This window comes from Danio rerio, chromosome 4, assembly GCF_052040795.2.
Source record: "Danio rerio strain M-AB ecotype USA chromosome 4, GRCz13ab, whole genome shotgun sequence".
In the NCBI taxonomy this organism is placed as follows: Eukaryota; Metazoa; Chordata; class Actinopteri; order Cypriniformes; family Danionidae; genus Danio; species Danio rerio.
Window position 1 is genome coordinate 79568490 of NC_141024.2, and position 25878 is coordinate 79594367.

Sequence of the window (25878 nt, forward strand, 5' to 3'; positions counted from 1 at the left end):
ATAAACCTACCCTCGCATAAACCTATCCTATGTTCAAAACATGTATAAAACTTGCGCATATACATATAAACTTGATGCATGCATACACATGCACAGACATATAAACTCGATCCGATACTTGATCCTCGCATAAACACCCAAATTAACACACACACACAAACTCGCTGCATGCAGGTATAGCACTCGAGCAAACTAACAAAATAAAATTCACAAACATTTATCTGGAATCTGGTTATTGCAAAGCTTATGAAATAGAAAGAATGTGATTAATAGAGGTAAATAACATGGTAAATAGTGAAAATGTGTTGCATAAAATATTAGTCTATATAAAATATATAACTATTTATGTTAAACCTTTTACTTTAATTAGGTAATTACATACACAAATATAAATAGTCAGATAGAACCCTTAAAGGGGTGGTCCACAATAGCTTTTTTAAGCTTTGGTTGTGTTTATGGGGTGCAAAACAATGTGGGTTCATTATGCATTTGTAATAAATCACGTTATTTGTTCACAGTTCTTACCTTCAATTTATACAGCTACTGAGCTAACATGGAAACGACCATCATATTTCCTGGTTTGTTCTATAAAGCCCGCCCTCAAAGGGATCTGATTAGTCAGCTAACCTAATGTGTTTTGGTTGGTGGATCGGCATCACGTCACCAGGAAACGTCATGCCTCTTTTGCATGCTGTCCGTCAGACTGTAAATAATGTCAGTGAAGCCGTATCAGTTTGAGCCCGAATCAGACACAGAAAATGAAGAGGACACAGCTGAACTAATGCTAACGCGACTTTTGCAAGATGTTTCGGAATGGTACGTTTTTGTTTTGTTCATTGGTAAGAGGAATGTGGTCAAGCCATCAGCATTTCATAGTAGTACACAGTAACACAGTAATGGTCAGTTTGTACAAATTACATTCCATACTAGTGTAAATAGCAAATGGTACTTTATATGGTGGCTGTAAGGTCTCCCTTTCTAATGGATAACGTTAGCAGGTAACTACTTTGTTTTTCGTTCACTTTCTGATGTTTAACCACGCCATAAAAATGCGATCGTAATAACATTGTACCATAGTAAGGCTTAATTAAAACGCACTTCAGGTAATTATAAAAGCTAAATGTTTATGCAGAATAAATAAATTAAAATGATACTTATAAAAAACATGACATCCCATACTAGTGTATATAGGAAATAGTACATTATAAGATGGTTGTAATGTCTCCGTTTGTAATAGAGAGCAGGTAAAACGATCTACTTTGTTTTCTCGTTCACTTCTGAGGTTTAACCACGCCATAAAAATGCAATCGTAATGGCATTCTATCGTAATAAGGCTAGGACAAATTAAAACGCACTTCAGGTATTTATAAATTATGGCTAGGCTGAATAAATGAATGAAAATAATACTTACAAAAATGAAAGCACGGACGAACCTATACTGAAAACAGTGCAGTTTTGTACATACATAATGAAACATACGTTGCAGAAAATATATTATATGTTATAATATATATATATATATATATATATAATATGAATGATATTTTATTGAGTAAAACGGTCACGAAATTACCGTAACAGTAATATGTGTGCTAAACAATGAATAGCTGCGGTCTTCACTGGATTTCTGAAGTGCTGTTGGCTTGATAACATCTTTTTTTCTTCTTTTACATCTAGTGTCAGTTTCAAAATAGGTTGTCATTTGTAAATGGTAATAGCAATATTTAATATTTTGTTTTTATCCGTTTTGTTGATGAATGTTCAATGTTATAACAGCAACCAATAATTATGTGGCAACATATACAAAATCAAGCTAATTTTTTGTTATGGGAATACATTTAATTTTCTTTAGGTGCACTTGTAATAACTGTGAAAAAATGCCAACAGAAGTAGAAAACATCTGCTGCAAAGAAACACAGAAGGTAATGTAATTGCATTAATGGCTTTTCATTAATGTTTCTGAGTTTGACTAATAGTGCACTTTTCATAAAGGATACATGCAAGTTGACCACGCAGAAATTAATTATTGTCATACATTACGGTTTAGGTTGTCCAGCGTATGATGCAGGTTCCAGACCCTCCTACTTGCATGGTGCAGCATCCTGGTTTTGAACCCAATTGTTTAAACATGTACACATTACAGAATATAAATAATATATACAGGGCAGACTATGGACCGTTGAGACACAGAAATGTTGAAGAGTAAGTTTTTGTAAAATGTATTTTAATAAATGTTAATAAATGTATTTTAAGTTACTAAGTACAAATCACTGAAAACCAGTTTAAAAAAACTTAAATAAACAATAAATATATACACATATGTACAATTGCAAGGTTTGATATGCAATGCTGACATCCGTTTCCTTTTATTGCCATAGGCGTTTCCGTTATCTGTCATATCGCAGCTTTGTTAGCTGGTGCTGGGGCTGGCTAGGACGTGAAGTGAGGGTTGTCATCCCGTCATGTGTGGTGCGCCGGATACGCCAGGAGTTTCCGAATGCAGCAGGACAGTATGTTGGGTTCCGGCCTCCCCTTGATTAAATCTTGAAACATGCTGTGAAATAACATGCTCTTTTGAGGGTTTCTCAAATTGAGAGGAAAGAGGTGGTGGAACCGGAATGGACTGCAGCTCTTCCACATATGGTGCTGGATCCAAACAGACCTCATCTAGCACAAGGACCATGAGGTCCTTCACGTAGCCTAATAATAAAAAAAAATGTTTTCTGAGAAAACAATTACATGTTTGGAACAACTATACTGTGATATTTATTCATAATTTATTTAATCTGCTTATATTTACTTTCTCATAAATAATTATTTGTAATTTTGTTATTAAGAACTCATAATAAAAAAAAATCCAACTTACCATATGTTGGCTCTGTTTTCACTGGTTTTGCTGTGCATTCCCCCCTTTTCGTTTTTGGAAATACAAATTTGTACACAGCCTGTCCAGTAGTAGTTATTGCCTGTTCACGTTGACAATTTTCATTCTGGTGCATAGCTGCGAGATATAACCTGTAAATCATTGAACAAACCAATGAAAAATGTACACATTGTAACAACTATTGTATAAATATTTTAAATGAAAATAACAAAGATAAACACCTGCACAGCATTCCAATAAAAGGAAAAACAACATTCTTTGGTGTGAAACGCAGAATCACACTATGAAATGCCTCAAGTGAGGATGTTTGATAGTGGTGGCTGAGTTTTGCAACATCCTTGACAACTCTCTTGTTGTTCAAAACCTTTTCTACTTTATAGAGGGCCTGTGAACCTGTAATGATACAGCCATGAAATACGAACAGCAGCTCTACATTTAACCAGTATTGTGTAAATTCATAAACTTTTTTTGGATAAATACCTGGTTGGAACCATTTTTTGCGATCTCTTGAAAGTACATCAGGGTGTTCACACTTTGGAAACAGCGGGTTATTGTGAACATGTATATTTTGTATGTGGTTCAGTAAGGATGTTAATTTGGCAACCTTTTCCGGGCCAGACACGGAGGAAGTCGCACTCCAGTACACATGGTTCTTTATACTTTTCAACCATCTCTTCAGCACCTCACATTCTTTCCTTTTTGAAAGCTTCTCAAGCTTCTTGGACAAACCTGTACAATCAAAAACAAAATTTGTAAAATAATTACATCAAGAAACTCAAATGAAAAACAAAAATCAACATGACTAAGCTTCTATAAATATAATACTTATACAAGTATTGCCACATAAGTAGCGGTGTGCTATATCTATCGGTGTACCTATCTATGTATCTATGTATGTATGTATGTATGTATCTGTCTATCTATCTATCTTTCTATCTATCTATCTATCTATCTATCTATCTATTTTTCTAAACACATTTTTTGATTTTTGCTACTAATGTAATATTACTCATATATTTATATATACATGTGTATTACATATTGTTACCTTTTTCAAAGTGCCACACATCATAGAACTGGGTGATGCCACGCTCTCTCAGGTACTTTTGAATTTGAGGATGGCGATCGGTGACTATGTAGTCAACAGCTAAACCATTAGCATCCAGCTTATCAAGACAACGTTTTAATCCCTCTTTTTCCATGTGATAACTTCCACCGACTTCGTTGCTCTGTTGATAAGTACGCATAAGTTCAAATAAATAAGTAGAAACATTTACAAATTTAAACAAGTATAACAGTTCTTGTGTGTTTACACTCACCTGAATTAGTTGAAGATCGACAATTTTGTTGGTTTCATTGTCCATCAATGTGTAGCTGCCAAATTTTGCTGAATGTCCTATTTGAAAAAAAAAGAATTATACATTAACACACATACATTTATCAGATTTCAAAGTGATTTAAATAAACCCACCATACCTGGTGTGTCAGCTCTCATATCTCCTGCTAATGCAACCGCTCCCTCTTTTTTTAGCTGTGTAAAAATATTTTGTTGCTCTAGATTCCACTTGTGTATGATGGCAGGTTCTAAAAAATTTCTGGCATGGTTCCTGAAAGCAGAGTACTGAATCGTTTGAAGATTCATGGCCTTGAAAACCTAAGGAGATATTGAAGCAATAAGTCATTATATATATATATACACACACATACGCACACATAAAATTTGTATTTAAAATGTATAAACATTTATTTTTACTGTTGCATTATTTGAGAATACTAAATTATTGTTTAAATTACCCTCTGTAGTTGAATGAATGATCCACCAGTGAAATATGTAGCAGCAGACAACATCAGGTTTCCGACTGGAGTACTACCTACTATGGGCTGGCTCTGCCACTGTCGTAGGTAGTTACACTTGTCACACAGCTGTGTTAATGCAATAAAAGTCCCCATTTGTCTTTTTTGGATGGCACACTTTGTCTTACAGACGGGACAGGAACCAAACAAGTCTATAAGGCAGCTTTCAAATACAATGTATTTGTTGTCCATGTAGTTTGATTCTGGATCTAACCTAAATGAAACAAAGTGTAATCAATGTTTTAATATTATGATTTTATATTTAATAGTATGATACATTCTGTATACTACAAAGTTGTTGATAAAGATGCATTAACTTACACTGACTGTGAATCTTCCGTGACAACAGATTCCGGATTATAAGTGGAGTCATGTGGTTCTACATGCAAATCAGACTCTTCGTCCTCATCATCATTGTTGTCATCCTCCTCCTCCAACAAAAGACGAGGTCGCTTGCTTGGCCTAAAGATTGAACCCTTAATTGGTGTTGAAGAGAGCTGCATATCTGGCAAAGAAATTGTTTCTGTGCCAACATTACGACAAGACACTTTCGCCTGAATACCTATTAAAAAAAAGGGAATTGTGTTATTCATGCTATTTAATACACAATATACCTGGCACACAAACAACTTTAGAATGCACAAACAAACAACAGCAAATATTTAAATAATAAAATAAAACATACCTTTGCTTCTTACATGGATGTCCCGCAAAGTACGAAAAGAAACTTGTGTACCCACTGATCGCACATTTGGTGATGTTTTGGTGGCTACTGTCACAGTCTCTTTAATGTCTACCTGACATGCAACTTCTACATGTGTAGGTGTGGAAGGTAGGTCTGGGGAGCTGGTAACCTGTTGAGATGTTGTCTGGTAAAAATAAAAAGCATGTGTTTGTTTATTTTTTAATTGCCACCCCTGCTAAAAAAAAATCACATGCTAGTAAGATATGTTTTGATGCTGTTTTCAGTGCTGGTCTAGCTGTTCTCAGTGTTGGCCCTGACCAATATTGAGACCAGCAAACCCATTGAAACCTGCAGCAAAACATACATTTCCAGCATGTGTTTTTTTAAGCAGATGTACATCATCGTAGCAACTTGCGGCTATTTCAAAGCATTATCAGTATATGTACAAACTTCCCAAGTTGATAAAAGTAGTTTGAAAAGCGACGTACAGAAAAAGCGAGAGTGGGAGATTTCACGACAAACATGAATAGCGAGCGGGGGAGGAGGGGGCTGTGGCGGCGCCTCAGGGAGACTTCGGATGTCTGTACATAATATACTCCACTATTTCAATTGTAAAACTCACACAATGTTTCCGCATACATATACATCGTGTTTGCTGGTGACGAGCGTGGATAATTACAGGGATAAAACCGATACGTATGTTTGTAACGTTAGCTAAATCATACCTGCTAAACTCCCGTTTTTTCCCGAGAGTTTCTCGTATTTCACACTCATCTTCTGCCACCCTCCCGTTGTTATTTGCACAGGAAAACTTCCGTAATATCATCCACAAGCTAGCGCATTTACTTTGGTATAGCTTCTGATCGACGATCCATACTCCTCCCGGTTCATAACTTTGTTACTTAGAGACCACCTCAACAAACTAAAGACTAACAATTGACAAAGACAAAACCAATTGCTAAAGACAAACCGCGTTTCTCGTGGTTTATATCCTGGTTTACGTCCGTACTACAACATAGCCTACAATGAATGCTAGAAACTATGCATGTAAGATATTGCAACAAATAGAAATACTTACAGGTTGTAGCTCACAATCCCCAGCATCGTCTTTTATCGTAGGTACTGCTCCTTCTTTGAGGAGAAGTTTTTGGCTAAATCCAGCCCTGAACTGCGACCAATTTTGAAAGCTGTCCTTTGTAAAATGCTGTGCACAGAGAGTGATATCTTTTTTGTAATATTCTGGAACATGATTAAAAATGAATTTTAACCACTTCTCTCTTTGTGTCACGTCCTTTGGAAGGTTAAATAGCGAAGCAGAACAAGATCCATGAAAATAGCAGCGTTTCGGCATTTTCCGTTCTTTACGCGTCTGTGGCCACGCTTCTTTGCAGCGCGAGGCGTGTGAGCAGTAAATGCGCGTAACCTGGAACCCCTGTGATGTCACAGGGGGCGGAAGACTTTGTTTGTAGTCTCCAAAATTCGTTCGTTGTAGGCTTTGCTAAGCTAACTCTGTAAAAGCTAATGTCTCCCTTTGCATTGAACTTTGGGTATATTACATTCAGAGATGTTGTTTATGTTCACTTAGCTACATTACACATGAACTAAAGCTTAAAATATGACATCGTTGTGGACCACCCCTTTAAGAACGCTGCTCGTTCAAGAGGGCTTTGGACGATGCCTTTATATAGCATAGTGTGGTAATGCCTAACCAATTGGACTTTAATATTTCAAGTCCAGACATTCCCACATGCAGCGCTACCGTTGTTAGTTTTTTTTTTATTTTTTGGAATTAAACATTTAGCCTGTGTCAAGGTCGTTTGGCGCTGTGGCTTAGTTGGTCAAAGTGCCTGTCTAGTAAACAGGAGATCCTGGCTTTGAATTCCAGCAGTGCCTTGTCCGCAGTTGGCTGTTCTTTCGTGGGCCAGAGAGTACTAAAAAGTGCTTTCTGTACAACAGTTCTAGAGGAGGCAGAGCACTTAGGCTCTGTGGTGCAATGGATAGCGCATTGGACTTCTAGGCTGTGAGCTGAGCCATTCAAAGGTTGTGGGTTCGAGTCCCGCCAGAGTTGCAAGCTTTGCTCTTTTTCTTCACTGACTTAAGGTGTGGTGCGTTTCTAACATTTTAGGCATCTGTCCATCCCGTTTTGCTTCTTTCTTTCATTGCGCAGTGCAGGCTCAGATACTAGGGGTACTCTACAATAAAGCCGATGACTTAATTGAGCTGTTTTAAATAAGGGAGATTAGAAAACGGTGTAGGGCCTAGTGGGCTTGAGGATTGACTCGTCGGCAACCTGTGGTTTTGGGGAAAAGTAACTGCCACCTATTGTTGAGATCACGCCTTTTGGATTCGTCGTACAAGAGCCTCTTTATGCATGTGCAAAGTAACTGAGTAGAAAGCACAGTAATTTTTGCTTCCCCCCCCACTGTCTTAGATGAAACTGCGTTTGGAAGTATCGTATCCAGAGGTTTTTTCTTTTAGTGTTAAGACTAAGTTGAACAGAGCACCTGTCTTGGGAACAGCAGGTGCCAGGTTCAAATCCAAACTGCACCTTTCCCTCAGATTATGGGAGAGTGGCTTTCTGATCTGAAACTCTTTCAATGGCCGATAGCATATGTTTGTCCTGATTTCCATTTTCCTAGCTGACTCTGGGTTTGGGTGACATGGTCAGGCTTGAGACATGATCATCCAGACTCTAAAGGACCGCGTCCGGCTTGTCAGCATTTTCTGCATCCTGACATGCTGGTTTTTGTTGTGTATTATTTTTTCTTCTTCGATTTTTGTTATCGGGCAAATGTCTCTTACTGTGAATTTCTGTGGCACTGTGGCTTAGCTGGTCAAAGCGCCTGTCTTGTAAATAGGAGATCTTGGGCTCAAATCCCAGCAGCGCCTTAGTCCAGGTGATGCGTGTGCTTGTTTTATAGAGCTCACCGGAATGAATTATAAAATTGTATAGCTTTGAGGCGTAATGAATAGTGCGACAAATAGAGTTAAACAACCTCTTTGCTTGCCATTTTAAGACTTGCTGTCTTTTTTTAGTCTCTGTGTGCAAAAACGTCTTGCCTCCTATTCAGCGTTGGCGCTGTGGCTTAGTTGGTCAAAGCGCCTGTCTAGTAAACAGGAGATCCTGTGTTCAAATCCCAGCAGTGCCTAATATACAGGTTTCGTGTTTGCTTTTTGTTAAGAGTAACGAGTGTTTACGCAGCGGGATGTTTAGCAGTCGGTTTCTGAACAAAACTCAAATCCGTAAGAACGCTGCTCGTTCAAGAGGGCTTTGGACGATGCCTTTATATAGCATAGTGTGGTAATGCCTAACCAATTGGACTTTAATATTTCAAGTCCAGACATTCCCACATGCAGCGCTACCGTTGTTAGTTTTTTTTTTTTTTTTTTTTTGGAATTAAACATTTAGCCTGCGTCAAAGTCGTTTGGTGCTGTGGCTTAGTTGGTCAAAGTGCCTGTCTAGTAAACAGAAGATCCTGGCTTTGAATTCCAGCAGTGCCTTGTCCGCAGTTGGCTGTTCTTTCATGGGCCAGAGAGTACTAAAAAGTGCTTTCTGTCCAACAGTTCTAGAAGAAGCAGAGCACTTAGGCTCTGTGGTGCAATGGATAGCGCATTGGACTTCTAGGCTGTGAGCTGAGCTATTCAAAGGTTGTGGGTTCGAGTCCCACCAGAGTTGCAAGCTTTGCTCTTTTTCTTTACTGACTTAAGGTGTGGTGCGTTTCTAACATTTTAGGCATCTGTCCATCCCGTTTTGCTTCTTTCTTTCATTGCGCAGTGCAGGCTCAGATACTAGGGGTACTCTACAATAAAGCCGATGACTTAATTGAGCTGTTTTAAATAAGGGAGATTAGAAAACGGTGTAGGGCCTAGTGGGCTTGAGGAATGACTCGTCGGCAACCTGTGGTTTTGAGGAAAAGTAACTGCCACCTATTGTTGAGATCACGCCTTTTGGATTTGTCGCACAAGAGCCTCTTTATGCATGTGCAAAGTAACTGAGTAGAAAGCACAGTAATTTTTGCTTCCCCCCCCCACTGTCTTAGATGAAACTGCATTTGGAAGTATCGTATCCAGAGGTTTTTTCTTTTAGTGTTAGGACTAAGTTGGCCAGAGCACCTGTCTTGGGAACAGCAGGTGCCAGGTTCAAATCCAAACTGCACCTTTCCCTCAGATTATGGGAGAGTGGCTTTCTGATCTGAAACTCTTTCAATGGCCGATAGCATATGTTTGTCCTGATTTCCATTTTCCGAGCTGACTCTGGGTTTGGATGACATGGTCAGGCTTGAGACATGATCATCCAGACTCTAAAAGACCGCGTCCGGCTTGTCAGCATTTTCTGCATCCTGACATGCTGGTTTTTGTTGTGTATTATTTTTTCTTCTTCGATTTTTGTTATCGGGCAAATGTCTCTTACTATAAATTTCTGTGGCGCTGTGGCTTAGCTGGTCAAAGCGTCTGTCTTGTAAACAGGAGATCCTGGGCTCAAATCCCAGCAGCGCCTTAGTCCAGGTGATGTGTGTGCTTGTTTTATAGAGCTCACCGGAATGAATTATAAAATTGTATAGCTTTGAGGCGTAATGAATAGTGCGACAAATAGAGTTAAACAACCTCTTTGCTTGCCATTTTAAGACTTGCTGTCTTTTTTTAGTCTCTGTGTGCAAAAACGTCTTGCCTCCTATTCAGCGTTGGCGCTGTGGCTTAGTTGGTCAAAGCGCCTGTCTAGTAAACAGGAGATCCTGGGTTCAAATCCCAGCAGTGCCTAATATACAGGTTTCGTGTTTTCTTTTTGTTAAGAGTAACGAGTGTTTACACAGCGGGATGTTTAGCAGTCGGTTTCTGAACAAAACTCAAATCCGTAAGAACGCTGCTCGTTCAAGAGGGCTTTGGACGATGCCTTTATATAGCATAGTGTGGTAATGCCTAACCAATTGGACTTTAATATTTCAAGTCCAGACATTCCCACATGCAGCGCTACCGTTGTTAGTTTTTTTTTTTTTTTTTTGGAATTAAACATTTAGCCTGTGTCAAGGTCGTTTGGTGCTGTGGCTTAGTTGGTCAAAGTGCCTGTCTAGTAAACAGAAGATCCTGGCTTTGAATTCCAGCAGTGCCTTGTCCGCAGTTGGCTGTTCTTTCATGGGCCAGAGAGTACTAAAAAGTGCTTTCTGTCCAACAGTTCTAGAAGAAGCAGAGCACTTAGGCTCTGTGGTGCAATGGATAGCGCATTGGACTTCTAGGCTGTGAGCTGAGCTATTCAAAGGTTGTGGGTTTGAGTCCCACCAGAGTTGGAAGCTTTGCTCTTTTTCTTCACTGACTTAAGGTGTGGTGCGTTTCTAACATTTTAGGCATCTGTCCATCCCGTTTTGCTTCTTTCTTTCATTGCGCAGTGCAGGCTCAGATACTAGGGGTACTCTACAATAAAGCCGATGACTTAATTGAGCTGTTTTAAATAAGGGAGATTAGAAAACGGTGTAGGGCCTAGTGGGCTTGAGGAATGACTCGTCGGCAACCTGTGGTTTTGGGGAAAAGTAACTGCCACCTATTGTTGAGATCACGCCTTTTGGATTTGTCGTACAAGAGCCTCTTTATGCATGTGCAAAGTAACTGAGTAGAAAGCACGGTAAATTTTGCTTCCCCCCCACTGTCTTAGATGAAACTGCGTTTGGAAGTATCGTATCCAGAGGTTTTTTCTTTTAGTGTTAAGACTAAGTTGAACAGAGCACCTGTCTTGAGAACAGCAGGTGCCAGGTTCAAATCCAAACTGCACCTTTCCCTCAGATTATGGGAGAGTGGCTTTCTGATCTGAAACTCTTTCAATGGCCGATAGCATATGTTTGTCCTGATTTCCATTTTCCGAGCTGACTCTGGGTTTGGGTGACATGGTCAGGCTTGAGACATGATCATCCAGACTCTAAAGGACCGCGTCCGGCTTGTCAGCATTTTCTGCATCCTGACATGCTGGTTTTTGTTGTGTATTATTTTTTCTTCTTCGATTTTTGTTATCGGGCAAATGTCTCTTACTGTGAATTTCTGTGGCGCTGTGGCTTAGCTGGTCAAAGCGCCTGTCTTGTAAACAGGAGATCCTGGGCTCAAATCCCAGCAGCGCCTTAGTCCAGGTGATGTGTGTGCTTGTTTTATAGAGCTCACCGGAATGAATTATAAAATTGTATAGCTTTGAGGCGTAATGAATAGTGCGACAAATAGAGTTAAACAACCTCTTTGCTTGCCATTTTAAGACTTGCTGTCTTTTTTTAGTCTCTGTGTGCAAAAACGTCTTGCTTCCTTTTCAGCGTTGGCGCTGTGGCTTAGTTGGTCAAAGCGCCTGTCTAGTAAACAGGAGATCCTGGGTTCAAATCCCAGCAGTGCCTAATATACAGGTTTCGTGTTTGCTTTTTGTTAAGAGTAACGAGTGTTTACGCAGCGGGATGTTTAGCAGTCGGTTTCTGAACAAAACTCAAATCCTTAAGAACGCTGCTCGTTCAAGAGGGCTTTGGACGATGCCTTTATATAGCATAGTGTGGTAATGCCTAACCAATTGGACTTTAATATTTCAAGTCCAGACATTCCCACCAGCAGCGCTACCGTTGTTAGTTTTTTTTTTTTTTTTTTTTTTTTTTTTTGGAATTAAACATTTAGCCTGTGTCAAGGTCGTTTGGTGCTGTGGCTTAGTTGGTCAAAGTGCCTGTCTAGTAAACAGAAGATCCTGGCTTTGAATTCCAGCAGTGCCTTGTCCGCAGTTGGCTGTTCTTTCATGGGCCAGAGAGTACTAAAAAGTGCTTTCTGTCCAACAGTTCTAGAAGAAGCAGAGCACTTAGGCTCTGTAGTGCAATGGATAGCGCATTGGACTTCTAGGCTGTGAGCTGAGCCATTCAAAGGTTGTGGGTTCGAGTCCCACCAGAGTCGCAAGCTTTGCTCTTTTTCTTCACTGACTTAAGGTGTGGTGCATTTCTAACATTTTAGGCATCTGTCCATCCCGTTTTGCTTCTTTCTTTCATTGCGCAGTGCAGGCTCAGATACTAGGGGTACTCTACAATAAAGCCGATGACTTAATTGAGCTGTTTTAAATAAGGGAGATTAGAAAACGGTGTAGGGCCTAGTGGGCTTGAGGAATGACTCGTCGGCAACCTGTGGTTTTGAGGAAAAGTAACTGCCACCTATTGTTGAGATCACGCCTTTTGGATTTGTCGCACAAGAGCCTCTTTATGCATGTGCAAAGTAACTGAGTAGAAAGCACAGTAATTTTTGCTTCCCCCCCCCACTGTCTTAGATGAAACTGCATTTGGAAGTATCGTATCCAGAGGTTTTTTCTTTTAGTGTTAAGACTAAGTTGGCCAGAGCACCTGTCTTGGGAACAGCAGGTGCCAGGTTCAAATCCAAACTGCACCTTTCCCTCAGATTATGGGAGAGTGGCTTTCTGATCTGAAACTCTTTCAATGGCCGATAGCATATGTTTGTCCTGATTTCCATTTTCCGAGCTGACTCTGGGTTTGGATGACATGGTCAGGCTTGAGACATGATCATCCAGACTCTAAAAGACCGCGTCCGGCTTGTCAGCATTTTCTGCATCCTGACATGCTGGTTTTTGTTGTGTATTATTTTTTCTTCTTCGATTTTTGTTATCGGGCAAATGTCTCTTACTATAAATTTCTGTGGCGCTGTGGCTTAGCTGGTCAAAGCGTCTGTCTTGTAAACAGGAGATCCTGGGCTCAAATCCCAGCAGCGCCTTAGTCCAGGTGATGCGTGTGATTGTTTTATAGAGCTCACCGGAATGAATTATAAAATTGTATAGCTTTGAGGCGTAATGAATAGTGCGACAAATAGAGTTAAACAACCTCTTTGCTTGCCATTTTAAGACTTGCTGTCTTTTTTTAGTCTCTGTGTGCAAAAACGTCTTGCCTCCTATTCAGCATTGGCGCTGTGGCTTAGTTGGTCAAAGCGCCTGTCTAGTAAACAGGAGATCCTGGGTTCAAATCCCAGCAGTGCCTAATATACAGGTTTCGTGTTTGCTTTTGTTAAGAGTAACGAGTGTTTACGCAGCGGGATGTTTAGCAGTCGGTTCCTTAAAAACACTCAAATCCTTAAGAACGCTGCTCGTTCAAGAGGGCTTTGGACGATGCCTTTATATAGCATAGTGTGGTAATGCCTAACCAATTGGACTTTAATATTTCAAGTCCAGACATTCCCACATGCAGCGCTACCGTTGTTAGTTTTTTTTTTTTTTTTTGGAATTAAACATTTAGCCTGTGTCAAGGTCGTTTGGCGCTGTGGCTTAGTTGGTCAAAGTGCCTGTCTAGTAAACAGGAGATCCTGGCTTTGAATTCCAGCAGTGCCTTGTCCGCAGTTGGCTGTTCTTTCATGGGCCAGAGAGTACTAAAAAGTGCTTTCTGTCCGACAGTTCTAGAGGAAGCAGAGCACTTAGGCTCTGTAGTGCAATGGATAGCGCATTGGACTTCTAGGCTGTGAGCTGAGCCATTCAAAGGTTGTGGGTTCGAGTCCCACCAGAGTCGCAAGCTTTGCTCTTTTTCTTCCTTGACTTAAGGTGTGGTGCGTTTCTAACATTTTAGGCATCTGTCCATCGCGTTTTGCTTCTTTCTTTCATTGCGCAGTGCAGGCTCAGATGCTAGGGGTACTCTACAATAAAGCCGATGACTTAATTGAGCTGTTTTAAATAAGGGAGATTAGAAAACGGTGTAGGGCCTAGTGGGCTTGAGGAATGACTCGTCGGCAACCTGTGGTTTTGGGGAAAAGTAACTGCCACCTATTGTTGAGATCACGCCTTTTGGATTTGTTGTACAAGAGCCTCTTTATGCATGTGCAAAGTAACTGAGTAGAAAGCACGGTAAATTTTTTTTCCCCCCCACTGTCTTAGATGAAACTGCGTTTGGAAGTATTGTATGCAGAGGTTTTTTCTTTTAGTGTTAAGACTAAGTTGAACAGAGCACCTGTCTTGAGAACAGCAGGTGCCAGGTTCAAATCCAAACTGCACCTTTCCCTCAGATTATGGGAGAGTGGCTTTCTGATCTGAAACTCTTTCAATGGCCGATAGCATATGTTTGTCCTGATTTCCATTTTCCGAGCTGACTCTGGGTTTGGGTGACATGGTCAGGCTTGAGACATGATCATCCAGACTCTAAAGGACCGCGTCCGGCTTGTCAGCATTTTCTGCATCCTGACATGCTGGTTTTTGTTGTGTATTATTTTTTCTTCTTCGATTTTTGTTATCGGGCAAATGTCTCTTACTGTGAATTTCTGTGGCGCTGTGGCTTAGCTGGTCAAAGCGCCTGTCTTGTAAACAGGAGATCCTGGGCTCAAATCCCAGCAGCGCCTTAGTCCAGGTGATGTGTGTGCTTGTTTTATAGAGCTCACCGGAATGAATTATAAAATTGTATAGCTTTGAGGCGTAATGAATAGTGCGACAAATAGAGTTAAACAACCTCTTTGCTTGCCATTTTAAGACTTGCTGTCTTTTTTTAGTCTCTGTGTGCAAAAACGTCTTGCCTCCTATTCAGCGTTGGCGCTGTGGCTTAGTTGGTCAAAGCGCCTGTCTAGTAAACAGGAGATCCTGGGTTCAAATCCCAGCAGTGCCTAATATACAGGTTTCGTGTTTTCTTTTTGTTAAGAGTAACGAGTGTTTACACAGCGGGATGTTTAGCAGTCGGTTTCTGAACAAAACTCAAATCCGTAAGAACGCTGCTCGTTCAAGAGGGCTTTGGACGATGCCTTTATATAGCATAGTGTGGTAATGCCTAACCAATTGGACTTTAATATTTCAAGTCCAGACATTCCCACATGCAGCGCTACCGTTGTTAGTTTTTTTTTTTTTTTTTGGAATTAAACATTTAGCCTGTGTCAAGGTCGTTTGGTGCTGTGGCTTAGTTGGTCAAAGTGCCTGTCTAGTAAACAGAAGATCCTGGCTTTGAATTCCAGCAGTGCCTTGTCCGCAGTTGGCTGTTCTTTCATGGGCCAGAGAGTACTAAAAAGTGCTTTCTGTCCAACAGTTCTAGAAGAAGCAGAGCACTTAGGCTCTGTGGTGCAATGGATAGCGCATTGGACTTCTAGGCTGTGAGCTGAGCTATTCAAAGGTTGTGGGTTTGAGTCCCACCAGAGTTGGAAGCTTTGCTCTTTTTCTTCACTGACTTAAGGTGTGGTGCGTTTCTAACATTTTAGGCATCTGTCCATCCCGTTTTGCTTCTTTCTTTCATTGCGCAGTGCAGGCTCAGATACTAGGGGTACTCTACAATAAAGCCGATGACTTAATTGAGCTGTTTTAAATAAGGGAGATTAGAAAACGGTGTAGGGCCTAGTGGGCTTGAGGAATGACTCGTCGGCAACCTGTGGTTTTGGGGAAAAGTAACTGCCACCTATTGTTGAGATCACGCCTTTTGGATTTGTCGTACAAGAGCCTCTTTATGCATGTGCAAAGTAACTGAGTAGAAAGCACAGTAATTTTTGCTTCCCCCCCACTGTCTTAGATGAAACTGCGTTTGGAAGTATCGTATCCAGAGGTTTTTTCTTTTAGTGTTAAGACTAAGTTGAACAGAGCACCTGTCTTGAGAACAGCAGGTGCCAGGTTCAAATCCAAACTGCACCTTTCCCTCAGATTATGGGAGAGTGGCTTTCTGATCTGAAACTCTTTCAATGGCCGATAGCATATGTTTGTCCTGATTTCCATTTTCCGAGCTGACTCTGGGTTTGGGTGACATGGTCAGGCTTGAGACATGATCATCCAGACTCTAAAGGACCGCGTCCGGCTTGTCAGCATTTTCTGCATCCTGACATGCTGGTTTTTGTTGTGTATTATTTTTTCTTCTTCGATTTTTGTTATCGGGCAAATGTCTCTTACTGTGAATTTCTGTGGCGCTGTGGCTTAGCTGGTCAAAGCGCCTGTCTTGTAAACAGGAGATCCTGGGCTCAAATCCTAGCAGCGCCTTAGTCCAGGTGATGTGTGTGCTTGTTTTATAGAGCTCACCGGAATGAATTATAAAATTGTATAGCTTTGAGGCGTAATGAATAGTGCGACAAATAGAGTTAAACAACCTCTTTGCTTGCCATTTTAAGACTTGCTGTCTTTTTTTGGTCTCTGTGTGCAAAAACGTCTTGGCTCCTAATCAGCATTGGCGCTGTGGCTTAGTTGGTCAAAGGGCCTGTCTAGTAAACAGGAGATCCTGGGTTCAAATCCCAGCAGTGCCTAATGTACAGGTTTTGTGTTTGCTTTTGTTAAGAGTAACGAGTGTTTACGCAGCGGGATGTTTAGCAGTCGGTTCCTTAAAAACACTCAAATCCTTAAGAACGCTGCTCGTTCAAGAGGGCTTTGGACGATGCCTTTATATAGCATAGTGTGGTAATGCCTAACCAATTGGACTTTAATATTTCAAGTCCAGACATTCCCACATGCAGCGCTACCGTTGTTAGTTTTTTTTTTTTTTTTTGGAATTAAACATTTAGCCTGTGTCAAGGTCGTTTGGCGCTGTGGCTTAGTTGGTCAAAGTGCCTGTCTAGTAAACAGGAGATCCTGGCTTTGAATTCCAGCAGTGCCTTGTCCGCAGTTGGCTGTTTTTTTATGGGCCAGAGAGTACTAAAAAGTGCTTTCTGTCCGACAGTTCTAGAGGAAGCAGAGCACTTAGGCTCTGTAGTGCAATGGATAGCGCATTGGACTTCTAGGCTGTGAGCTGAGCCATTCAAAGGTTGTGGGTTCGAGTCCCACCAGAGTCGCAAGCTTTGCTCTTTTTCTTCCTTGACTTAAGGTGTGGTGCGTTTCTAACATTTTAGGCATCTGTCCATCGCGTTTTGCTTCTTTCTTTCATTGCGCAGTGCAGGCTCAGATGCTAGGGGTACTCTACAATAAAGCCGATGACTTAATTGAGCTGTTTTAAATAAGGGAGATTAGAAAACGGTGTAGGGCCTAGTGGGCCTGAGGAATGACTCGTCGGCAACCTGTGGTTTTGGGGAAAAGTAACTGCCACCTATTGTTGAGATCACGCCTTTTGGATTTGTTGTACAAGAGCCTCTTTATGCATGTGCAAAGTAACTGAGTAGAAAGCACGGTAAATTTTGCTTCCCCCCCACTGTCTTAGATGAAACTGCGTTTGGAAGTATTGTATGCAGAGGTTTTTTCTTTTAGTGTTAAGACTAAGTTGAACAGAGCACCTGTCTTGAGAACAGCAGGTGCCAGGTTCAAATCCAAACTGCACCTTTCCCTCAGATTATGGGAGAGTGGCTTTCTGATCTGAAACTCTTTCAATGGCCGATAGCATATGTTTGTCCTGATTTCCATTTTCCGAGCTGACTCTGGGTTTGGGTGACATGGTCAGGCTTGAGACATGATCATCCAGACTCTAAAGGACCGCGTCCGGCTTGTCAGCATTTTCTGCATCCTGACATGCTGGTTTTTGTTGTGTATTATTTTTTCTTCTTCGATTTTTGTTATCGGGCAAATGTCTCTTACTGTGAATTTCTGTGGCGCTGTGGCTTAGCTGGTCAAAGCGCCTGTCTTGTAAACAGGAGATCCTGGGCTCAAATCCCAGCAGCGCCTTAGTCCAGGTGATGTGTGTGCTTGTTTTATAGAGCTCACCGGAATGAATTATAAAATTGTATAGCTTTGAGGCGTAATGAATAGTGCGACAAATAGAGTTAAACAACCTCTTTGCTTGCCATTTTAAGACTTGCTGTCTTTTTTTGGTCTCTGTGTGCAAAAACGTCTTGCCTCCTAATCAGCATTGGCGCTGTGGCTTAGTTGGTCAAAGGGCCTGTCTAGTAAACAGGAGATCCTGGGTTCAAATCCCAGCAGTGCCTAATGTACAGGTTTTGTGTTTGCTTTTGTTAAGAGTAACGAGTGTTTACGCAGCGGGATGTTTAGCAGTCGGTTCCTTAAAAACACTCAAATCCTTAAGAACGCTGCTCGTTCAAGAGGGCTTTGGACGATGCCTTTATATAGCATAGTGTGGTAATGCCTAACCAATTGGACTTTAATATTTCAAGTCCAGACATTCCCACATGCAGCGCTACCGTTGTTAGTTTTTTTTTTTTTTTTTGGAATTAAACATTTAGCCTGTGTCAAGGTCGTTTGGCGCTGTGGCTTAGTTGGTCAAAGTGCCTGTCTAGTAAACAGGAGATCCTGGCTTTGAATTCCAGCAGTGCCTTGTCCGCAGTTGGCTGTTCTTTCATGGGCCAGAGAGTACTAAAAAGTGCTTTCTGTCCGACAGTTCTAGAGGAAGCAGAGCACTTAGGCTCTGTGGTGCAATGGATAGCGCATTGGACTTCTAGGCTGTGAGCTGAGCCATTCAAAGGTTGTGGGTTCGAGTCCCACCAGAGTCGCAAGCTTTGCTCTTTTTCTTCCTTGACTTAAGGTGTGGTGCGTTTCTAACATTTTAGGCATCTGTCCATCGCGTTTTGCTTCTTTCTTTCATTGCGCAGTGCAGGCTCAGATGCTAGGGGTACTCTACAATAAAGCCGATGACTTAATTGAGCTGTTTTAAATAAGGGAGATTAGAAAACGGTGTAGGGCCTAGTGGGCTTGAGGAATGACTCGTCGGCAACCTGTGGTTTTGGGGAAAAGTAACTGCCACCTATTGTTGAGATCACGCCTTTTGGATTTGTTGTACAAGAGCCTCTTTATGCATGTGCAAAGTAACTGAGTAGAAAGCACGGTAAATTTTGCTTCCCCCCCACTGTCTTAGATGAAACTGCGTTTGGAAGTATTGTATGCAGAGGTTTTTTCTTTTAGTGTTAAGACTAAGTTGGCCAGAGCACCTGTCTTGGGAACAGCAGGTGCTAGGTTCAAATCCAAACTGCACCTTTCCCTCAGATTATGGGAGAGTGGCTTTCTGATCTGAAACTCTTTCAATGGCCGATAGCATATGTTAGTCCTGATTTCCATTTTCCGAGCTGTTTCTGGGTTTGGATGACATGGTCAGGCTTGAGACATGATCATCCAGACTCTAAAAGACCGCGTCCGGCTTGTCAGCATTTTCTGCATCCTGACATGCTGGTTTTTGTTGTGTATTATTTTTCCTTCTTCGATTTTTGTTGTCGGGCAAATGTCTCTTCTTGTGAATTTCTGTGGTGCTGTGGCTTAGCTGGTCAAAGCGCCTGCCTTGTAAACAGGAGATCCTGGGCTCAAATCCCAGCAGCGCCTTAGTCCAGGTGGTGCGTGTGCTTGTTTTATAGAGCTCACCGGAATGAATTATAAAATTGTATAGCTTTGAGGCGTAATGAATAGTGCGACAAATAGAGTTAAACAACCTCTTTGCTTGCCATTTCAAGACTTGCTGTCTTTTTTTGGTCTCTGTGTGCAAAAACGTCTTGGCTCCTATTCAGCATTGGCGCTGTGGCTTAGTTGGTCAAAGCGCCTGTCTAGTAAACAGGAGATCCTGGGTTCAAATCCCAGCAGTGCCTAATGTACAGGTTTTGTGTTTGCTTTTGTTAAGAGTAACGAGTGTTTACGCAGCGGGATGTTTAGCAGTCGGTTCCTTAACAACACTCAAATCCTTAAGAACGCTGCTCGTTCAAGAGGGCTTTGGACGATGCCTTTATATAGCATAGTGTGGTAATGCCTAACCAATTGGACTTTAATATTTCAAGTCCAGACATTCCCACGTGCAGCGCTACCGTTGTTAGTTTTTTTTTTTTTTTTTTGGAATTAAACATTTAGCCTGTGTCAAGGTCGTTTGGCGCTGTGGCTTAGTTGGTCAAAGTGCCTGTCTAGTAAACAGGAGATCCTGGCTTTGAATTCCAGCAGTGCCTTGTCCGCAGTTGGCTGTTCTTTCATGGGCCAGAGAGTACTAAAAAGTGCTTTCTGTCCGACAGTTCTAGAGGAAGCAGAGCACTTAGGCTCTGTGGTGCAATGGATAGCGCATTGGACTTCTAGGTTGTGAGCTGAGCCATTCAAAGGTTGTGGGTTCGAGTCCCACCAGAGTCGCAAGCTTTGCTCTTTTTCTTCCTTGACTTAAGGTGTGGTGCGTTTCTAACATTTTAGGCATCTGTCCATCCCGTTTTGCTTCTTTCTTTCATTGCGCAGTGCAGGCTCAGATACTAGGGGTACTCTACAATAAAGCCGATGACTTAATTGAGCTGTTTTAAATAAGGGAGATTAGAAAACGGTGTAGGGCCTAGTGGGCTTGAGGAATGACTCGTCGGCAACCTGTGGTTTTGGGGAAAAGTAACTGCCACCTATTGTTGAGATCACGCCTTTTGGATTTGTCGTACAAGAGCCTCTTTATGCATGTGCAAAGTAACTGAGTAGAAAGCACAGTAAATTTTGCTTCCCCCCCACTGTCTTAGATGAAACTGCGTTTGGAAGTATCGTATGCAGAGGTTTTTTCTTTTAGTGTTAAGACTAAGTTGGCCAGAACTGCACCTTTCCCTCAGATTACGGGAGAGTGGCTTTCTTTTTTTTTTTTTTTTTTTAAACACTTTTATTGTTTCAGAAAGGTGTGATACATTCTTACTGTATTAGTAACCAAATACCAATCAAAGAACTCCCGCCCCATCCCGACGTTCAAAATAAAAATTAAAAATTAAAAAAAGAAAGGAATAGAATAAAAAAATGCATTCTCATGCGAGGAAAGTAATACAAAAACAAATAAATAGAAAATAAAGATTAACTAAAATAAACTTAAAGATAAAAATAAAAAGGGCAATTTTGTTAAAAATTAAAAATATATAAAAAATAAATACCATTAAAAAATTGACATTTCAACATATACATTCCAGTGAAAGTATATTAAAGTTAGTCATTACAAACACAGTGTATTTTAACAGTCACATTGTTTGGGATTACTAAACAGTCAGTGCACTGTTATTTAAAAAATAAAGGAAGAAGTCCCAAATCTTGTAGAATATGTGCATTTTTTGTGTGATTGAATAAGTCAACCTTTCCATTGCTATACAGGAAGACATTTCCTTAATCCAGAGTGACAAAGATGGAGCATGAGAACTTTTCCAGTGAATGGCAATCAGGCGCTTCGCATGTAATAGACACAGATTTATAAACTTCTGTTCATATGACTTCAGCGATAAGGCAGGTGGGAAAAGACCAAGGATACAGATTTTAGGGCAAACAGGGATTTCTTTACCAATAGTTTTAGAGATTACACCAATTATTTCTTTCCAAAAGAATTGCAAGTGCTCACATTGCCAAACACAATGGAACAGTGTGCCCTTGTAAGTCAAACATTTTCCACAAATGTCCAGAATATTTCTATTAAATTTATTTAACATTTCTGGTGTTATATATGTTCTCATTACCCAATTATATTGGATTAATTTAAAACGGGTATTGATTGATAATGTTTGCGCTTGAAGACAACTTTCTTCCCATTCATTTTCTGTAATATCTTTTTGAAAGTCTTCAATCCAAGCCAGTCTTTTATGATTTGTAGATTCTTTGGAAGCATTAACAAATTTGCTATATAGTGTAGAAATTTTGTATTTGGCACTGGGATCTTTAACTGCAATTTCTTCTAAACTACTTAGGGTCGGACACTGATATGAATGATTTTTAGATCTTATAAAATTACGGATCTGAAGATACTTAAAAAAATGAGACTGAGGAATTTTATATCTTTCCTTTAAGGTTTCAAAGGACATCAATATATTATCTTCATAAAGATCTGATATCTTTTGCAAGCCTTTCTGGAACCACAGCTTAAAACCCTTGTCTGATTTCCCTGGTACGAATAATGCATTACCCCAAATGGGAGAGAATTTAGAAAGTACCGGGGTTTCTCCCAGCTCAACCTGTGACTCATGCCATGATAAAATAGTGGCTCTCACAAATGGGTTAGATGTATTTTGAGTTTCTTTAAAGAATCAGAGTATAAATATGTGTCAAGACTCAAATTGCCTGTACATTTTCTTTCAATCTGTATCCATGGAATGCTAGGTGAGCACTGCAAATTTTAGATAATAGATTTAACTACCTTGGAGTTAAAATTAACACTCCCTCAGAGTTTATATGGGAACCACTATAAGTGTTAAAAATAACACTTTTGAAAGTGTTAACATTGTCAACACCAAGAGAGTGTTAATTAGCAAACTCTTATTGTGTAAAATATCTGTTAAATTTCCGATAAAATACCAGCAGCTTTCTGTTTTTAACATTCATAAATACAGTTTACAGAATATTTCTGTTAAAAGCACATTCAACAGTCTGTATTTTTTATCGATCTCACACTGCAAATTTTAGATTTGGTAGATTTAACTACCTTAGAGTTAAAATTAACACTCCCTCAGTGTTTATATGGGAACCACTATAAGAGTTAAAATAACACTTTTGAAAGTGTTAAGATTTTTAACACTCAGAGTGTTAATTAGCAAACTCTTATTGTGTAAAATATCTGTTAAATGTATGTCAAAATACTGGCAGCAGTGGTTGCCAGTAATCTGCTGTTTTCAACATTTTACATTCGTAAATTCAGTTTCCAGAATATTTCTGTTAAAAATACATCCCATAGTCTGTATTTTTCATTCGAACACACTTAAGCCTTAAATTCCAGAGCAAAATCCTAACTAGTGTCCTCACCACAGAGGGCTGAACACTCAGACAGTGATGAAGTTAATGAGACAATTAAGTGTCTAATTAAAGGAGGATTGAGAATTATTGATGAACAACTGTTAACAAGCAGAATCACTGAAGGAAAGAAAAACACAAGCCAAAACCAAAGATGAAATCAAATGAGAAAAAAAAACTATAAAAAAATATTCAAAATAAAATAATAATCAATAAAAAATGTTATTTTTCAACATCTTTAAAAAAAAAACTCATCACATTAAACAACTTATCATGGAGCTTCACCTATTACTGACCTTTGACTTGATTTCTGTCATGTGAACAAAAGCTCTTAATGAAATTTCTGTTGTTCATTTGAAGTCACCATGATGGAGGACAGAGTCTGCTTTAGTCAGGCTCTTCAACTTCTTACTATATTTGTGTTTTATTTTGGCTGCTATAGTTAGTGTTAATCACACTATTTACATATAGCATGGAAAGCCAAAAGAAAATTAATTTGTCAGTCTGAAGAGTTTATTTATGATATCATAGCCATACTTTCCTGCTTGTTTTCTAATTCAGTATCATATTAGTTATATGTGAGAAATAAATAATATACATAAATGAAACCACTGAATCGCCAACAATTAATGACCTTATAACAGGTTTAAAAACACTATTTACAATGAGAATGTTTGATCTATGGCAAAACTTAGGTTCATATCCTGATTCTTGATGTCTGTGTGTCATAATGAGCAAGCTGGAGCTTGAATGCATGACACTCTAATTATTATTGCATCCTAATTGTTTGATGAATCTTCTATGAAGAGCAGCAAACTGCCAGTATTACTGTCCCATGCAGTTTTAATGCAACTATATTTGCATATTTTTTATCAATCAACTTTTTAAACACCTGAAATTATATCTAGAACAATTAATCATAAACAGTATAGTTTCTCTTGACATTTCTTGCTATAACTGATGAGTTTAAGAAACAGCTATAACAGTCAGAGAAACATTAGGCTATAAGAGCCTAAAGCGTCAAGATCTCCATGATGGTGAAGTCAAATTAAATAATTTTTAATAAAAAAATCTAAACCTCTGTTCATTGTCAAATATTCTTACAGAAATGAAGTCAAACTGTAATCAGTAAAACTGCTTATGCTATTATTTAATGGAGTTGTTTAATCCTGTTTTAATTCAGTTGGTTTGGTGTGAGGCTGTGTCTGTAGTTTTATTTCTTCCTTCAATTTCTTATTCCTTCAGTGATTGTGCTTGTTAACAGCAGGTGTTCAACAGCAGGTGTCTGAATTCACTTATTTGTGGTCATTCACTCTGTCTAGTGGACTAAACTAATTGACTAATTTAAGGGCCAGGTGAATAAGGGTGTGGTGAGATTTCAGACACTCTGATTAGTTTCTCAAATACAAGGGTTTTCTACAAAGGTAGATACATGTTACTCTGTGTGACAAGGAGGCAAATCAGCTTCTAACTCCGAGAGGGTTATTTTACCTTTATCTAACTCTAGAATTTTAACACTTTACTCTGAATTACCACAACACTTGAAATTTAACACCAATGAATTTGCTGTGTATTGTTATTACACCATAGTGAAAAAAGAAGTCTGAGAAGTGTTGTAATTGGTGTAGGTGGAGCAGGTTAATCACATTAAAAGTTCTACATTGTGTAGATATGAAAGTAAACTCTTGTCATTGAATTATTCTGTATAAACTGCCTATACAATAATTTTACTAGTGATGTAATTATTTTCAAATTATAAATATTTAGATGCATCACAGTATGTGATAGCTTTACTGTGTTGAAAGGAAAAGGTTTTGTCACAGGGTATCGTATATATGCTTTTGTGAATGTCTGCATATTTGTATGCATAAACACAAGTAATAAATAGAGAGAAAAAAATCTTTAATACATACCAGGTGAGTAAGAGGCTTTCGGGAAAGCTGAGCTGCTCACACATGTTCTGTTCAACTAAAAAACGAAGGAAAGGAAACAAAATTGGCACAGAAACAAGTTACATTTTGATAGTTACAATTTATAAACATAAAGTGTTGACAGTCTTCCAGAAGCCAGTAATAAGCTGCATGTGCTTTAAGAGAAATAAAGGACTCTAAACTCACATAAAGAACAAGTTCAGTAATAAATAAATGACTAAAACTCTGCTAATAGTTAGCTCATGTCAATATATTGACTGAACTTAACACAAATAAAACCTCAATGTGAAGTTTATAAATTGTTTCTTTCAACGAATGATAATATATCACAGTATAATAGTATACATCTTCTATAACTATTATATAAGTGAATGTAGTTGTGTGTATTGAGACATCGGTATGGATTGAGTTTTCAATGCTCATTTGCATCTTTACACAAAGACTTCAGCCAAGCAACTCTGAGAAACTTCTACAAAAACAACACACAACTCTTGCATTACCTTTTAACCAGGCCTGGGGAAAATTTTTTTAAATGCGTTTCAAATCAAAATACCTCAACATAGGTGTATCAACATTAACTACAAAATGCAGCAGCCACAATAAAAAAAAGCTTCAATTAATAGTCCTATAAAACAACAGCAACAAAACAAATGAAGATGGCTAAAGTCAACTTATTTTCCCAATACAACATTTTTCCTTTAAAAACTGGTTTGTAAAGCAACTGAACCTCTCATCATCCACAGTAATGTCTCCCAGACCCAGACGTCGGCTCTGCATTAGTTAACCACCAGAGGCCGACAAAGCACTTCATAAGCACTTTATCTCTCGTTCCCATAAAAAGAATCCGGCAACATATTTGGTTTAGAATAAGTTTTCGCGTGCATAATAAATTAAACAAACGCGACATACATGTTTATTGCGTCGGTCGGTCCAGCTTTAAATAGCCTTCATTAATGCATTAAAACTGACCCAAATGCATACAATATATGATTTCAATTCATTATAATATAATTTTATTTTT

At 39.5% G+C, this 25878-nt stretch overlaps 2 protein-coding genes, 1 long non-coding RNA gene and 17 other non-coding genes across 24 annotated transcripts in view; 19 read left to right on the forward strand and 1 right to left on the reverse strand.

The window, feature by feature from the left end:
- LOC137491081 (uncharacterized) overlaps positions 1 to 25878 on the forward strand; it is a 554517-nt gene that overhangs the window by 434794 nt on the left and 93845 nt on the right. The window lies entirely within an intron of this gene.
- Positions 1794 to 2496, forward strand: LOC147845085 (uncharacterized). Its single transcript, XR_015483822.1, has 3 exons — positions 1794 to 1922; positions 2048 to 2202; positions 2379 to 2496. It is a non-coding gene; the product is annotated as an uncharacterized LOC147845085 (long non-coding RNA).
- Positions 2213 to 24894, reverse strand: LOC101883177 (uncharacterized). 2 transcript variants are annotated; one of them, XM_087248552.1, is made up of 11 exons: positions 24840 to 24894; positions 5424 to 5607; positions 5060 to 5300; positions 4679 to 4952; positions 4361 to 4538; positions 4204 to 4280; positions 3933 to 4113; positions 3365 to 3613; positions 3106 to 3277; positions 2867 to 3015; positions 2213 to 2700 (listed from the first exon to the last, which is right to left on the reverse strand). In XM_087248552.1, exons 3-11 carry the CDS (start codon positions 5239 to 5241, stop codon positions 2453 to 2455), a joined length of 1710 nt encoding a protein of 569 aa, XP_087104678.1. In that variant the 5' UTR covers positions 5242 to 5300; positions 5424 to 5607; positions 24840 to 24894; the 3' UTR covers positions 2213 to 2452. The 2 variants fall into 2 exon arrangements, with proteins under 2 accessions (XP_087104678.1, XP_087104677.1); XM_087248551.1 differs by lacking the exon at positions 24840 to 24894 and adding an exon at positions 6502 to 6879.
- On the forward strand, positions 9011 to 9099 carry trnar-ucu (transfer RNA arginine (anticodon UCU)). Its single transcript is given in 2 exon segments — positions 9011 to 9047; positions 9064 to 9099. It is a non-coding gene; the product is annotated as a tRNA-Arg (tRNA).
- On the forward strand, positions 9848 to 9921 carry trnat-ugu (transfer RNA threonine (anticodon UGU)). The gene has a single exon. It is a non-coding gene; the product is annotated as a tRNA-Thr (tRNA).
- On the forward strand, positions 10108 to 10181 carry trnat-agu (transfer RNA threonine (anticodon AGU)). Its single transcript has one exon. It is a non-coding gene; the product is annotated as a tRNA-Thr (tRNA).
- Positions 11452 to 11525, forward strand: trnat-ugu (transfer RNA threonine (anticodon UGU)). The gene has a single exon. It is a non-coding gene; the product is annotated as a tRNA-Thr (tRNA).
- On the forward strand, positions 11712 to 11785 carry trnat-agu (transfer RNA threonine (anticodon AGU)). The gene has a single exon. It is a non-coding gene; the product is annotated as a tRNA-Thr (tRNA).
- On the forward strand, positions 12232 to 12320 carry trnar-ucu (transfer RNA arginine (anticodon UCU)). Its single transcript is given in 2 exon segments — positions 12232 to 12268; positions 12285 to 12320. It is a non-coding gene; the product is annotated as a tRNA-Arg (tRNA).
- Positions 13069 to 13142, forward strand: trnat-ugu (transfer RNA threonine (anticodon UGU)). The gene has a single exon. It is a non-coding gene; the product is annotated as a tRNA-Thr (tRNA).
- On the forward strand, positions 13329 to 13402 carry trnat-agu (transfer RNA threonine (anticodon AGU)). Its single transcript has one exon. It is a non-coding gene; the product is annotated as a tRNA-Thr (tRNA).
- On the forward strand, positions 13836 to 13924 carry trnar-ucu (transfer RNA arginine (anticodon UCU)). The gene is given in 2 exon segments: positions 13836 to 13872; positions 13889 to 13924. It is a non-coding gene; the product is annotated as a tRNA-Arg (tRNA).
- On the forward strand, positions 14671 to 14744 carry trnat-ugu (transfer RNA threonine (anticodon UGU)). The gene has a single exon. It is a non-coding gene; the product is annotated as a tRNA-Thr (tRNA).
- On the forward strand, positions 14931 to 15004 carry trnat-agu (transfer RNA threonine (anticodon AGU)). Its single transcript has one exon. It is a non-coding gene; the product is annotated as a tRNA-Thr (tRNA).
- On the forward strand, positions 16274 to 16347 carry trnat-ugu (transfer RNA threonine (anticodon UGU)). The gene has a single exon. It is a non-coding gene; the product is annotated as a tRNA-Thr (tRNA).
- trnar-ucu (transfer RNA arginine (anticodon UCU)) lies at positions 17041 to 17129 on the forward strand. The gene is given in 2 exon segments: positions 17041 to 17077; positions 17094 to 17129. It is a non-coding gene; the product is annotated as a tRNA-Arg (tRNA).
- Positions 17876 to 17949, forward strand: trnat-ugu (transfer RNA threonine (anticodon UGU)). Its single transcript has one exon. It is a non-coding gene; the product is annotated as a tRNA-Thr (tRNA).
- On the forward strand, positions 18643 to 18731 carry trnar-ucu (transfer RNA arginine (anticodon UCU)). The gene is given in 2 exon segments: positions 18643 to 18679; positions 18696 to 18731. It is a non-coding gene; the product is annotated as a tRNA-Arg (tRNA).
- On the forward strand, positions 19738 to 19811 carry trnat-agu (transfer RNA threonine (anticodon AGU)). The gene has a single exon. It is a non-coding gene; the product is annotated as a tRNA-Thr (tRNA).
- Positions 20246 to 20334, forward strand: trnar-ucu (transfer RNA arginine (anticodon UCU)). Its single transcript is given in 2 exon segments — positions 20246 to 20282; positions 20299 to 20334. It is a non-coding gene; the product is annotated as a tRNA-Arg (tRNA).

Bases quoted from the DNA above. Each gene is read 5' to 3' on its own strand.
- LOC101883177 (XM_087248551.1), bottom strand. From the start codon at position 6,774: ATGCCGAAACGCTGCTATTTTCATGGATCTTGTTCTGCTTCGCTATTT. The intron at 3,614-3,932 runs GTAACAATATGT...TTGATTGTACAG, and splicing joins TGTGTGGCACTTTGAAAAAG to GTTTGTCCAAGAAGCTTGAG. The intron at 2,701-2,866 runs GTAAGTTGGATT...TTTTATTATTAG, and splicing joins GAAAACAGAGCCAACATATG to GCTACGTGAAGGACCTCATG.